This window comes from Aythya fuligula, chromosome 14, assembly GCF_009819795.1.
Source record: "Aythya fuligula isolate bAytFul2 chromosome 14, bAytFul2.pri, whole genome shotgun sequence".
NCBI lineage: Eukaryota > Metazoa > Chordata > Aves > Anseriformes > Anatidae > Aythya > Aythya fuligula.
This window is the reverse complement of record NC_045572.1, coordinates 13256643-13272139: the sequence shown is the minus strand read 5'-3', so window position 1 is coordinate 13272139 and position 15497 is coordinate 13256643. Positions and strand designations below refer to the sequence as shown.

Genomic DNA, 15497 nt, shown 5'->3' with positions numbered 1-15497 from the left:
AAAATAAGCAGATCCGTGCCTTTTCACGCTGAACTGACGTGTGGCCTTGTGCAAATGACTGTCTGAACAGTCTTCTCTCCTTTTATTCTATATAGATTGTCAAGTTGTTTGGATGCAGATGTCTCTGCTGAGTCCAGGACACTGTATGATCTGCACACATGCTCTGTTAATTGTAATCTGGAAAAAGGCGGCACACAAACAGGGCAAAATAAGTGAATGAACGAAGTACTATTTTCTGGAAGGTGGTTTGAAGCAGGGGATGGATGACAATACCCAAGCACCATGTCTTGACTTCCTGCCTGAAGTAGGAAAACTGTGGGTGATTGGGAATAAGGCGGGTGCCCTGTTTTGGTGGACAGCTCAAGTACGACTTTAAGATCAGCAGACAGCAGTAGTGAGATAGTTCAGCCTCCCACTCCCACCTCACCTTGCCTAAGGTTACAGGCTTGTCTGAGTGCCTGGTAATTAGCTGGTGCCCAGCTATGAATGGGCCTGATTCCCCTGTCACCTACGCTGCTTTGGTGAAGGAGAATTGCGTCTGATAATTGGGGACAGCAATTTGTCACAGTCACTTCCATGAAAAGTCTAAATCTGATTATGGTTAAAATAGCAAATGTCCTGATTTCCTCTCTCAATGGGAACACTAAGGGGCACAGGACATGTGAAAAACACTTTGTGGAGCAATAACACTTGATAACCTTTGGTGACACTGCCTGTAGTGGCTGGTGGAAGGATGAGTACTCCTTGCTCCTGGTGAGACCCTCTTGGTTCTGTGGCACTTCCCATCACAGCTTCAGCCCCAGGTTGGGCAGAGGTGCTTGCAGGAGAGGCACGAGTGGCTGTCTTCATCTCCATGTGCTGGCATCTGGCCATGGACATCAGAGCTCCATCCCTATCCCTGCCATGGCTTTGCAGCACTGCCTGATCCTGGCCCGACCGCTCATCTCCACGAGCTACTTTGTACACCTCCCTGGGGGAAAGAGGTTTTGCTGCAAAGGGTTGTTAGCAGCACAAGGATCAGTGAAGAGGGCAAGGCAACGTGAGCGATGGGTTGCCTTCGCAGGTAATTGAAAGCGTGTCAGAAATAGAAACGGTATTTAAATTGAAAGTCTTTGTGATTCTTCTCCACCTGGTGAGCCTGGGAGTTACGGGAGGCTGTCGCATGGTGGAGAATTAACAATTCTGATGAGAGATGCTGTCAATTTGAATTGCTTATTTGGAGACCGGGGTGGGAGGGGTGTCCATTAGCCTGTCTCAGGGATTTCCTATGCCTCTTCTTGGATTGTCATTAAAGGAGCAAAGTGGCTGAAGGAATGCTTTCAGAGTGCAAATACCAGTATATGCCATGCAGAAGACCTATTTTTTTTTTTTCTTCTTGAGCTGATCTTATTATTCTGAAGTGCTGTCATACTACCTTACACTGCTCTGTGTGTGGGGCTGCTGGTGAGACGTTAATGAGGACAACGACAACTTTAAACTGCTTTTTTGGAGGTCTGTGCCTGCTGTGAGGACCAGAAAGCACCACCCTCTGACCCAGTCACTGAGGCATGTCCCCTTGCTTCCTTCAAGCCTGGTGAAGCCAGCAACAAAGGGAGCTCCTGCCTGGGCTTCCCAAGGCAGAATTAGCTGTTCCTGCTTCCCCTATCCCTAACAGCCAGTGCAAGGATGCCTGAAAAGCTGCTGGTGCTACAGCATGCCTGTGGTCCTTGTTAGAAGCTCAAGGCTTCTCCAAGATAGGAGAATTCATTGATCCATGGCATCATCTTGTCATACGTAAACGTGCCTGGAAGAATATCTTTGGACCACTTCTAAAAACGAGTGTATGGAAAAGCATCTTGCCTAATGGGTTAATTTGTGCAGCCCTCCAAGCCCTGTTGCCTGACACTTTAAAAACTGCCTGGGGGATTTTTATATGCAATTCCCATTAATTAAAATTAACAAATACCAGTGGGTATCTAAATTCTCTACATGACTTTGAGAACTACAACAGCATTCTGTGGCAGAGAGAGGCCTGTTGAGTATTGCTCTCTTGAGTTCAGATTTTCCCTTGGGTTTGTTTGCATGTTCCTTTCAAGGGACTGCAGATTTCTCTGGAACAGCCCCGGCTTCTTTTCAGTGCTGAAGTCACACAAAATAAATATGAAGTGAGCTGATTAGATTGCAGGATTGCTACAAGCTAGCACGTGTCAGATCCAAAGTGAACTGACCTTTCCACTCTCAGGTGGACAGCTCTGACCTTTTGTGATGCTGATGAGAAGCGTGGAAGAAATCATGATTAGGGGAAAATCTTGCTTTATTAACACAGGCAGAGCACAAAGAACTCATCATCTGAAGATCTGCCTCTAGGTGGTGGGATACGGGAAAGAAAACCAAGACATGTGTCCGTGTTACACTCTCATTATAACACTAATGGGAACATGGTGTCTAAGAGGACAGCAGAGAGAGGAGCTGAGGAATTATGCTTTGCTTTAGAAGCTTTCTTTTGGCGATGGTTATAGCAACGGTAGACCAGGTTCCTACTGCCTCAAAGCCTCTTTATAATGCCATTGTACAGAAGGATTATTTGGCAGAAGAAGGCGGGTAGTCCTGGTGAATGCAGTAACACCTGATGGAGTTTGGTGGGTTTAGTGTTGCTACAAGGTACCAAGGAGCTGTTAATGAACAGGGATATATTATGAGGCATCTGTTTTTGTCACAATGACTGTGAGGCACAGACACTCCCCTTTGCAGGTCTGGGGGGAGGAGGGGTGCGAGAAGGGTTTTTCTGGTACAGCAAACATAGCTTCAGAAAGTGAGGAGGCTGGTGGGAGGGGAGGCAGGGTGGGGGGAGAGCGAGCGAGCACATATTATATTCCAACTGTTTCCACGGTGACATTTCATAATCACAACTCTTGGGGGAAAACGCTTCATCGCAGAAGCTGGAGGAGGCAGGACGGTTTTGTGGATGCAGCCGGAGAGGGACGGCTCTCCCAGCACCTGTGGCTCACCATCCGAAGGACTTGGAAGCAGGGGCCAGCTAAACTCTTGCGGCTGTAGCACAAGCCTAGGCAAGGAATTGAAATGAAAAGTAATCATCATCTTCTTCCCTTTATTTCAAGGATGAGCATTTATAAATAAATATGATATCATCCCACTGGATAGGAAGTTTAAGTATCTTCTATTTCTTGGCAGCAATGAGGAAAAGAGGGATGTATGTAGGAAAGAGCCCACAGGATGTACCTAAAAGCGTAGTCAAATAGATGAAAGCAGCCTGTAGTTAATGAATTAGGTCACCAGGTCTTTGCATTGCACATTGTCTCTTTCTTCACTCTCTCAGCCCTAGAGTTGTGGCATGAAAGCGAGCTCCTGGCAGATGGAGCAAGAAAAACCTGCCTTTTCATCACGAGGGCTGGTCGCACAGTGCCCAGGAGAAACCAGGGCTTTGCTAGCAGCAAGTCTCACAAATCAATCTGTGGCATATTATTCGTTTTTACAAAGCAGCACCATGTTCACCTGAATAGCTTCCAAATGTCTGTGGTTCCCTGTGTTGTTTTAGGCAGTGTACCGCTTGCCATCATGCTGCTACAGATGGCAGCAGCTCTTGGGGGCTTTCCTACGAGACGTGGGCAGGGGAGACAAGGGCTGTGACAAGAACACACGGCTTTCGTGCTTGGGGACTTTCCTTTAGTTCCTGCTGCACAGAGAGCTGCGCTGTGGATTTCAGTCCCAGCCCTCCAGCAGCTTCTGTGAGTTTAGGCAAATTGCTTTCACTGCCAGTGTCTCAGATGGGATAAATGCTCATTTTTATGTCACTGGACACTGGTAGCTGAATGATCAAAGCTTTCTGTGGGCAAGGTGGAGCGATGCTGGGAGTCAAATGGAGCTGCTTCTGCATAGCATAATAGGAGCATTGGGTTTTTGAATTGCATGACTCAATGCAGTAACTGCATCTTCAGCTGCCAGCTGCCCAGTGGTCCTGGACTGTATTTGAAGCAAGTATGATGATACTTAGACGTGTGTGATTTCTAAAACAATTACTGCATCTTTGTATTCTTGAAGTACCTTGTTTATTATATTTTTGTGACCGAAGGTATACAGCTCTGTGCTTTGTCTGTAGGGCTTCATGGAGCTTACTAATGATCTGCCCTCTTTTGATAGCCACTTGTTGTAATTCCAGACATTGTTACACTGGGTTGCAAACTTTGTGGAGTGCCAAGCGAAGGTATTTGTGTTCTGTTCTTTCTGTCTGCATCTGCTGTTGGAGTACAAAGGAAGCCAAGCCTTTTGCTCATAATACAGCACTGATCTGTACTTATGATGTACAGAAAGTCTTGGGAAAAAATCTTGATTATCACAGAAAGTCTTTAAATGTGGGACATCTCCAGAAACATGCAGCATAAAGCAGCCTGTATCGTCCTTATCTCTCCCTTCCAGCCTGGAAAACAGGGCGATTCTTTAAAAAAGACATTTGTTTCTGATTGTATCCTTAGGGATCTCTCATTTCTGTGATGTGTAAGGGATGAAGAAGAGATAATGGGTGAATGAGGATCTGTAGGTTAAGCTTTACAGCTCTTTGCCCAAATCGAGCAGCCTAATGGCGATAGCTCAGCTGAAGACCCTCCTATTGAGCATCCATAAAATGCAGTTCCCCTGCACAGGGGAGAGCTGCCACTGCTGCCAAATGTGTCCCATTCTCCCTCCTTACTCATCTGCAGTGCTGGCAGTGATGTCCTCTGGCACATCGTGGTGACACTTAGGAGCCACAGAGGACTTAGATGCTCCAGCAGAGTAGCAAAAAGTCGGGACATCCCACTCTGCCACATGGTTGTAGAAAATTACTTCGTGGAACTTGAAAAACGTTTTTGGAGCTATAGAAGAGGATCAAAGATACCTGATTGAGTGTCTCTAGGCCAGGCAGTACTTAGACTACCTGGAGCTTCTCATTCCCTGTTCATCTTTTCTTTCAGCTAAGTGGTGCTAGTCTTTTCATTCTCCTCTTTCCAGCCCTGATAATTTTCCATGTCCCATGCTGAAGCCTTTCTGTTTTTTCTCTGGTCTTTCTTCATGTTGGATTTTTCTGTTTATTCAGAAATTCTACGAATTCCAATCTCTCTACAAGCTAGAACCACAATAATTTTGCTTTCACGTCTATTAAGGATTTAAAGAAAACTGCTTTTCTTATAAAATTACATAATGGTACTGTGTATCACAATGACTTCTTCTGACAATATATGGAGGGTGTTCAGGTTATTTGTGCAGATTCCACAAGTGAAAATAAAGAAAATCTCTCCCTCTAGACTTCCATGGGTGAATATCTCTAGTCATCCATTAGCCCTTGTGAAATCCAACCTCTACAACACAAACAGACTGCTAATGTGTGATACGCAATGCTACGAGTGAGACTGGAATGTTTAGAGGGAGGGATTTTACGTGATTGTGTGATTTGATCCAACACAGCAATTCCTGTTTCTCTCTGAGCTAAAGCATGGGCAGCAGTTAGGGAATGAGGAGAATATCTGTATTGATTGCAGAAACTACCAACAGCGAATCACTGATAATTCTGGCAATTTTTTTAAGTTAGTATTTTGTGCATAGACTTTCCCCTTTCCTGTCTGGTAGTAGGGCGGCTGCTATAGTGGGATGTGCTGTATTGGCGGTGCTTTCCTTGACTCAGTTGCTCAAGTTCAAAGCTTTGATTCCTTTGACTGTTAGAAAGGGCAAGATCAGCCACCCCAAAGCACAGCCCACATGTTTGTTTATCTTGCATGTTAGCAAAGCAGCCTGGGAAACGCTGAGCCAGATGGTAATGATGGGATCTTTGCAAGGCTGTTTGAATTGCGGCAATTGCTGCTGCTGCTGCTTTTTGTGTTGTTTTTTCTTTTTTTTTTTTCCCTTCCTAAATCAGCATCCTTTTATCTTCCTCATTTCACGTTTGTTTTCTGCGCATCTTGGGTTTGATGCCAGAGATTAAAAATGAGGGTTGATTCATATATATCAATATTAAACTGTATAATCACCTCAGTCATTATTTGACTTCATCTGGAGCATTCACAAAATTTCAGGAAGTTTGGGTGAAACAAAACTTTTTAGTGTATACAAGCATTTCACGGAACTATTGATAACCAGAATTTCTGATTTAGGCTGCATTCCCTGTGTCTGGCTCTTCACAGTAAATAATCCTCTTACTATGTATTTCAACAAAATTTTAATACTTTTTGTTTTTCATTTCAGCTAGAAAATAACAGCACGATCTGGGAGGGGGAGCGGGGGTTGTTATATTCTCTGACTAGAGTAGACCTACTGTAACTTTAACGCATTACCAGTAATTTCTGCTTCCTCTGGCGAGGTTTTGAGAAACATAAGGTGCTTTAATAACAAGCAGGGACCCACCCACAATCTGATTTATGTTTATGACTCAGCAAAGAACGTAAACTGAGACTAGGGCACAGTGTTTCTATAAGTAGTTATAAATCAGCCATTCACCAAAAAAAAAAAAAAAAATGAGTACTAGCAGCCTGCTGTGTATGAGGAAGAGAGCATTTTGGGGGCTGCAGATGACAGTGTTCTTTCAGTAAAGGGGTCACTCAGGATTCATCAGAGAGATTTGTGGCATTTCCACAAGTGCTCTCATGGACCTAGACCCAGTGCAGTGCTGTTTGCATCATTGTCTCTCTGAACTATCTGAGTATGTCAAACCCATCCGATGGAAGCAAACCCATTGTCAGTGGGCCAGCTAGATGGCCAGACAAACAACTGGGGAAGAAAAAAATAAAATAAAAAATTGCAGATCTGAATTTGTAGCATTTGATACTTGTATTCTAGTTGGACTAAGTGCATAGGTTGCATCCTTACCTGGCTCCAGGAAAGCCACTGGTTCTATTGTGCCAAAGGTCCCCCACACACTAGGTGGCAGTGAAGCCTGACCCGTGGAGCCCATGGTCCTCACCAGACTGATGGTACCCCGGGAGAATCTGAGCCAGAGCCCAACATCCATTTGCCAGTTGCTGCTCGTGAATTTCCAGCTGAAGGATGCACAGTATTTTCAATGCCAGTTAGATTGACGGGTTTATCTTCCAGTCCATTTACTTACTTAATTACCCTACATAGAGCAAGAAGTCATTTCTTATAAATATGGTAATAAACCGATCAGGATCTCAACAGAAGCACATTCATAAACAGTTTGTGGAAAAAGCTGATGTTCCCCAGATTCAGCAAGTATCAGGCTTCCCCCATCGTCAGTCAGTAAATTAGGAAATAATATTTGATGGCCTTAAAATGTCAGCCCCCAGATGATGTTTGTCGTCAGTCAGGACCTGCTTGGAGTTGTCCTCTGCTCTCTGAGCAGTGCCTGCTCAAAGGACGGGGAACAGATCCAGCAGAAATTCAGTGTATAAAATTTCCTCTGTCCTTCATCTTCAGGTTTTAGTGCACACTGGAAAGCAAGTGAAACTCATGCTTCTTTTAGCTTCTCTGTCTTGCTTCTGGGATGCCGAAGCCTTTCATTTGACAGCTCTGGCTGTTGTGTGAAGAAGAGAAGAGACCATCAGCACCTCAGGCCCGATTCATTGATGGGGGGATATTTTTTCAGCCTGATAACAGATGTTGCTTTGTAAAGGAGGCTCCCGCAGAAATTATTTGAAGGCTAGGGTTTGTAGGTGCTATTTTTCAACAGCATAAACACTACACTCCAGTTTCAAAAGACTGAAGCAAATGTCAAATGTTAAAGCATATAGGCACACGTGGAAATGACTGCAAGGAACCAGAGGTTCTGCTGTCCCTACTTAAGTAAGAATTTGCAGGGTAAGGACGAATGAAGGACTAAGGCTTGGCTTACTAGCCCTGTGGTGCCAAAACACCCACGCGGGCTGACACCTGCAGTGTGGCTTCAGACAGGGCTGCAGGCGTGCGGTGCCCCATTGCAGCAGCTCCGCCTGCCAGCAGGAGCCCCGGGGCTGTGCCATGCCCGGGAGATGTCGCAGGCGGGCAGGCGCGCACAGCACCCGTGCGCCTTCCTCACCGTGTCTATCAGTGTCGTTTCCGTGTGGGTGGCACCAGTGACTGTGCATATGTTTGCTGGGTGTAGGTGTGCCGAGGGCTATCTGCACACACGCTGGTGCTGCAAATCAAGAGGGTTTTCTCGCCCCTCACCTGTCCCCGTGCCTGCTGTGTTAGTGATGCCCATGGGGACAACAGCAGACTGGGATGATGTGGGTTATCCCATACCCCAGAGGTTCTTGTGACACATTTTTCACCATTCTTTCAGCTCCTTTTCCATCATGATCACTTCCAAATCTTCCCTATTTTGAATTTCCAGAGTCCGTCCTCTCAGCACCTGTGATCATTCCTCAAGAGGTACATTATCCAAAATAACAAAATTGAGCTGAACAAGGCAGGGAGAGAAATGCATGTGACTCCATTGACATTCATGTATGCCAACGCTCTGCAAAACCCATATGAGAGTCTGTGTTGTTTGGAGTTTATTTAAATTAATCACTATAATTACATTTTGCTCTTTATCAAAAGCCTCCTATAGAGATTGTCCAGCTAGAAAATAATAGGAATTTCAGAAATAGTAGTATTTCAATAGCCTCTTTGAAGACATTCAGGAGCATCATGTAAAACACAGTGGGCACTGGAGGGAATAATTCTGCTGGGAGGTCGGATGGATGCCGAGTTCTGTTGATTTCCTCATTTTTCAAGGCTGGAGGCTTCTGCATGTGAATGAGTCCTTTGTTTTTCCAAGGGTTATGGTACAGAAATATCTGCTGTAACAACCGCTTATTTCCTATCCTGGAAACAAAAGCCCTGATAGCGAAGACAGGCCATTCTGCTCTTGTGGACAACTTCACATCGTGCAAAGAGGAAGGTGGCAGACAGCCTCCCTGGAGACAAAATTCTCTGGTGTGCAAAACCTTGGAGTAGAAATGGGTGAGAACAAAGGTTCTTGCTAAGTACAGCAAGGTCAGCCGCCAGCAGAGCACAACAAGAACAGGAGTTTTGATGTATTCGTTTTCTTGTTATGTCTGGCAAAGATCTTAAGTGAACCAGCTACACTCTTTCAAAATTCTTTTATACCATTTCTTATCTTAAATCATAAGGCCCACTTTCTTAGACATATATTTACCTAATTCATTGTGCTCAATTGCATGGATTTATCCCACAAGACTTTGTTAGAAGCTCCCTGTTAGAAGCACCAGGTGCCTGCCTGTCCCACCTATTTCTTATGGAGCCTTCAAGACAATATACAGGTCTTCATAATTCCACTCCTCTGTAATTTTAGTAGCTCCCTGATCAAGACCGCACTGTGCAATATACATATATGCTGTATTGAATGATTTTCTTTGGTTTTGGAAATCAGAAATAAGTTCATTTGATTCTTTGTTGTTGTTTTTCAGGAAGCTAAAAAAATAATTGATAATTCAGTCAGACTTTTCTCTCAGGAGAGCCCAGAACTGTCTGATATCTGGCACTGTCAGGTGCATTGATCTGTCAGTCATTCTGTTATGACCATTCCTGCAACATCTAAGAGTTTCACCAATTTCCCAAGACTACATTTGGTGCTTAATTGAAAGTTCAGAAGCTATATCCTTCAGAGGTTCATTTAAATAATCTTCAGAGCAACTAGAGTTAATTCCTAGCATCCTTGTGCTAACAAACTGAATAAAACACTACTATCTATAGGGAAAAAGGAAATTAATATATTCTTAAAATAATGGTCTTATTGCTACTTATCTTGTTACAGTGTGGTGAGGTTCTCCTTGTTAAGCCACCTGCACTCTGCAAGGTTTATAGACAAAAGCAGCATCATTAATTAATGCAACAGTGCAAGCTTTCTATGAGCTATTACAATATTTTATTGTTATGGCTATTATTATTATTATTACTACCAGACAGGCTGCTTGGGAGTTTCGAAAACATGCTAGCAACTCTCTATTGCATTGGCTACCCTTCAGTACCTTTCTTTAGTTTATAAATGCAGCTGTTTCTGTTAAACTTTGGATGGAAAGCAAGAGCCTATAAAGCCTACCAGTAGGTTATTTTAGCCTCATGTCAGTGTTGCTTATATTATACAAGGACTGAGATGGAAGTCTGAAGGTGCTATCTATCAACATACCTAAATCTGCTTTGCTTGAATATGAATCTGGGATGCTGGTCACTCAGCCAGGGTAAGCTCATCCTTTGGCCACTTGTAACTCACTCCTAAATGCCTGAACAATCGCTCTAATGAACCTGCAAGTCTCTGACACCAAGAGTCATTGCCCTGGTCAAGGGTGGCTTGAGGGAAAAAAATGCGTTCATCCTAGAGGGATGCTTTATTGCTTGCCATAAGGAAGATGTCAGTCTTCTGGGCTCTGTTTTTGCAGTGTGACTGTCCTTGCTGTCCTTGTAAGAGGCCACAAAGTTGTAGGCACCAGCACAAATCTGCTCTGATGCAAGGTGTTAGACTACAGTGCTGCAGACATTAAATGCCTGCTGTAAATGTCTGCCCTGGCACTTATGTGGGTGTTTAAGTGTTTTGTCATCCTCGGAGTCACAGCGAGATCCGTAAAATCATCTAGGAAGAGGCTAAAGATCCCAAACTTAATTTGCAGAGATAAAATGTTGGTCTTGTACAAAGATCATGGTCCATTCTTGTTTGCCCAGTGCCTGTGCCCATAGCAACGTGAGGAGTTTTCCAGTTGTCACATTTGGCTATGGAGACAGAGCGTGGCTGTGTGTGATGCTGGGGTGCCCAAGACCTCAGCTGCAGTTGACAGGGAGTGTTGTGAGGGGAACTAGAACTGTGGCAAATTTCTTCTAGAGAAAGCAGAGGGCATGCCAACAACAACAACAAAATGCTACCGTCTGTTTTCAAGACTTCAGAAGAGGCTCGGGGATATTAAGAACAGTTATGTCACACCTGGTCACTGTGGCCAACAGAGAATGTCTCCATGTTAGTGCAGGTTTTGAAAGCTTTGGTCACGTCCCGATTTGGTTATCCCGTTCTGCAGAGTCCTGGTCTGTCCAACCTCCCTTATGCAGGAGCAAGTCCTGGCCTTTGAGCCTATTTCTAACTCTGCCACAAACGTGTTTTCTTTGTGTTTCCTCCTCACCATTTACTTTTTGTTTTCAGTAAGAATACAAATGGCAGAGGGCAAAATCTCTCTGCTCAGACATGGATAATCAGGTTCTGGTACAAGAGGCCCCAGGTTTGGTTTCGGGCTTCATGTTTCAGATGGGAATGAGTGAATTTTCTCTCCTCTCTGAGATGGCCGTGGCTTTGTGTTCACAACACTTTGTCCTGAAACATTTCTAAATCCCAAGTGGTGCCTAAGGGCTGGTTTTTATTGTTGTTACTCCTATTGATTTTTTCCCTTTTGTTTTTGAGCAAAGCTGCTAATGGTCAAATAAGCTCCAACCTCACCAGAACTGCCACAAAATAGCTCTTACTAGGATTCGGACTAGCAAAGCCTCCTAATTTCTGAAGCCTGCCCTACCTGGTGCTGGCAAGCACAGATTCTTCCAGAGCAAGTGCATGGGTGAAATGCCTTGTAGGTTAATGGTGCATCAAGGAAGATGTGTGCTGGGGTGGGTGATTTTTTTAATTATTTTTTTTCCTGCTTCAGGATCTTTGTCTGTCACTCTGAAACCCTTCTTCTAAGGCACATTTGCAGGATCCCTCCCTTTTTATTATCCTAATAAGCCAGGCTGTAGAGACTGATCTGTTCAACTTCTAGCCCCAGGGATGAGAGCCCAGGTTGGGATGCGACGGATGAGAGGCAGAGGAGTTTAAGCCCTTTCTCTAGAGGAGTTTGCCACCTACTGATTCACAGGTTCCTTCTAGCTCTTGCCAAGACAAGTTGAGGGGTGATGCGGGGGGGAGCTGGGAACTTGGGGTAGGCAGGAATTGCCCTTAGAGACCCCAGCCAGGGCCCCCGGGGAATAGCTGGGGTGGGGGGGATGCGGTGCCCAGCTGTTGAGCTCCAGCTCGGCGAAGGCAAAGGGAGCTCAGTGGAAGTGCACGGCGTGCATGCGTGCGTGTGTGTTGTGTGTGGCGGGGGAGGGATGTGGATGAGGAGCGGGCTCTCTTTCTTTCTCACAGGGCTCAGTTAATCCTGCTGTCAGGCGGTGTTAAGCAGCAGTCTCAGCGCTGGATTCCGAGAGAAGGAGACGCGCAATCCAGAAGGCGCAGCAGAGGGGAGGCGAGAGAGGCAGCTAAAGAGAGCAGAGCGGGGGAAAAATCAAATCTATGCTCGGAACTGGGCTTCTTTTTCGCCAATGCAAAAGGGAATATGCAGCACATTTTTGCCTTCTTCTGCACCAGTTTCCTAGGGGCAGTGTTAGGGGCCAATTTCCCCAACAATATCCAGATAGGTGAGTGCGGAGCTCGGGGCCGCTGGGGAGTGATGCTCCCCGGCAAGCGGTGGGGTGGAGAGGGGGCGGTGGGGGCAAACTGACCCGTTCATTTGCTTGCAAGGGAAAAAATGTGCGTGTGTGTGTGAGAGAGAGAGGGGGTGAATAGTGCGGGCTGGGTTTTCCTCTTGGTATGAGATTTGCAAGAGCAGAGAGATATCAATTTTTCTTTGGGGGAGGGGAGGATTGGGAATAAATGCCTGCACACACACCAACACAGAGGGAGAAAAGTGCCTCCGAAATGGAGGAAGCATGAAAAAAAATATCTGTTTCTTGCTTTGTGAAATATCTGGGCTGCCATTGTGCGTTGCTGCATTTGCAAAATCGGCAGTTGCATTATACATTTTTGTGAGGATGCTCTCATCTGTAGGTAACTGGGACGAGAGGTAACAAACAGGCGCACTCTGTTGTTGTTGCTAAAGAATAAGGGCAGAGCTATCGGAGGAGGATTTTGCATTGAAGTCTCTTTTCATTTCATGCTACTTGCTTCCTCTGTGCACCAGCACTGCCTGTTTGATTCCTTTCTCCCCTCCTGTAACTTCTCAGTGCTCCTCTCCCCCCAGCCCCAGGTTCATTATTACTCTCCCATTGATCTTTATTGATGATGATTTGTAACCCAAATTCCCTTTCCTTGCATGCCGGTTTTCTTTCCCACCTCCTTTCTCTTTACAATGCCAATCAATTGCTAATCCACCAAGTTCAGGCAACTCCTGCCTTAGTATAGCTGCACAATTGGTGCTTTTATTGCTGTTCCTGCTACATCCCCATCTCCCTCCCTTCCTGCCTCCTTTTTACCCTAAATCTGTGCAGCATCCCACATTCTTTCCCTTTCAACAAATGTGTATAAGAGCTTAACTCGGCTACTAGCATCTTATTTCTCTGACACCCACGATTAGGCTGGAGAGGGGGGTGCATGTGGGGGGGTGGGTGATATTCGTACACAAATAGCCCTTTCCACACACCAAGGAGATGCCCTCTATACTTAAGATGTGCAAAGTGCCATTGCAAGCAGGTTTCTCCCTGCACATTTGGTTCTTCCCCAAGCCATTTGCCCCAGAGGGTGGGTATCGATGCTTTTAGCTCCTGTTTTAATTCAGCCTTGTTTTCAAGTGCTTTGTTTCCCTATCTGTAAAATACAAATAGTGCTTCTACATGCATCTAAATAGCAGGACTAGTGCTATTACATTCAGACTTTCTGGATGCCATGCAGGGATCTGCCGCAAGCAAAGTTCCCTGGGGGGGGGAGCAGCAGGAAACTTTTCCTAGGGCTGGGTTGTCCCAGCACTTTGTTCCAGGTCCATGTGGGGAGAGAGGCTCTGAGCCTGCATCCAGCCTGATCCCAGTTTCTATTCACTTTATGTCGTCCTGCGGTTCTGGGCTCAGCTGCACTTCCACTCAGATCGATCCTTTTCAGCGTCAAGCTTTAGATTTCCTGCTCTCTCTGAGTTTGGCCACTGTCACCTGTTAAATATAGGGTTTTTCCATGCAGCAGACTTCCAGCAGCAGCAGCAGGTGTTTGGCCATGGGCCCTGCTCGCTCCAGCTCTTACAGCCCTGTCCCCATGTGCCCAGCTTGGCTGGGCTGCTCTGAACCCAATAACCCCTGCTTCCCTCCTGCAGCAAACCTGGGGAGCAAGGTTTAAAATGGGCCTCATTACAAGTGGTGGAGAAGGAATAAAGACTCCTTATTTATAAAAGTAACATTGACAGCGCTTACATTTCTTTTCTTTAAAGTTATGGGGAGGTAAAGAGGTTGAGCCAAACCCCAAGGTTCAGCCCAACCCTGCAGGCTGCTGGGCTCAGAGATGCACCAGAGTTCCTATACGTGCTCCAGACATTACATAATGTAAAGGTTTTCTGCTCCCAGCCTGGCTGCAGCAGGCACGAGCCCCCCTGGTGTGCTGGAGGGTTTTGGACTGCAGAGGCAGCCTCAGGATAGGCGAGCTCTAGCCCAGGAATATTTCAGACCAAAGTGGTGTTAATACAGGTGTGCTCAGACCTTTCTCCTTGTTCTGTTTTTCTCCCCAGGGGGGTTATTTCCTAATCAACAGTCCCAGGAACATGCTGCTTTTAGGTTTGCGCTGTCTCAGCTCACGGAACCCCCTAAGCTCCTTCCCCAGATCGACATTGTGAACATTAGCGACAGCTTTGAAATGACATACACCTGTAAGTAGCGGTGTTTGCGGTGCTTTCTCTTACTTTGGTTTCTTTACTCCTGACTGCTTTTATTTTTTTATCTATTGCTATTATTTTTTTATTATCTAAAATATGGGATATCTTGCTAAAAATGTGTGACTCTCCTTCAGGGTTCATACAAGAAAACCCCAAATACCCAGCCAAGAGATTTCAGAATCATTTTAGTTTGTGCTAAGACGTAGGGGGTGAGGTAGTGCTGCAGTTGTTCAGCATGTTTTGTGTTTTCTCTTTCAGTGCTTCCAAAGCAGTATAAACCCCTCAACAATCCATTTCCTTGTGTTTCTCTAACCCCTGCCCGATTCTTCATACTGGGGTTTCATTCCCATATTTCCTATAGCTGCGATGTACAACAAAGGCACCCCTTTCCACCCACGGGGTGCACAGAAGTGTCTGTTTAGTGTGAACAACTTCTTCTCCAGCCCCAGTTTAGCCATCTGTCCTTGCAATTTAAGAAAGACTGAGCAGAAAACGGCACCGTGGTGCAAGTAGAGTCCAGATTTACAGTAAGGGACATGTCCAACAAGAATGGAGAGGTAAGGGAGTTCTAGTTTCAAGTGCCAGTGAAATTATTGGCTCTAAAAACACCAATTAAAGACTGAATTGGCACAGCAGAGTCAATCCTAGGGCTTAGGTACACCCTGCTAAAGCACAGCACATTGTTATGTGGTGGAGTTGGGAAAAGAAAAAATCTGACTTGCCAGGTAACGCCAAGATTAGCAGCAACAAATAAGACCAGGAGGTAACCAGCGGAAAACAAACACTAACACAGCCCCGCGGTTGCAGCAGGGGCTCTTGCGGCATTTGCTTCCTTCTGAGCAAGCATCACGGTGCTGTGCACGAGGGGCTCACACCACTGGGATGCGATGCACAAAGAACTCCTCAGCTTGACCTGGTGTCAGACACGGCTTTCTTTCTCTGAGCCTGCATGTG

At 45.6% G+C, this 15497-nt stretch overlaps 1 protein-coding gene across 3 annotated transcripts in view; it reads left to right on the top strand.

Annotated features, from left to right (window-relative positions):
• The first annotated feature begins 12030 nt into the window (after positions 1-12030).
• GRIA1 (glutamate ionotropic receptor AMPA type subunit 1) overlaps positions 12031-15497 on the top strand; it is a 123383-nt gene continuing 119916 nt past the window's right edge. For all 3 annotated transcript variants that reach the window (XM_032197089.1, XM_032197088.1, XM_032197090.1), the window contains exons 1-2: positions 12031-12333; positions 14400-14537. In XM_032197089.1, the coding sequence (XP_032052980.1) occupies positions 12252-12333; positions 14400-14537 (220 nt within the window). In that variant the 5' untranslated portion in view covers positions 12031-12251. The remainder of the gene's footprint in view (positions 12334-14399; positions 14538-15497) is intronic.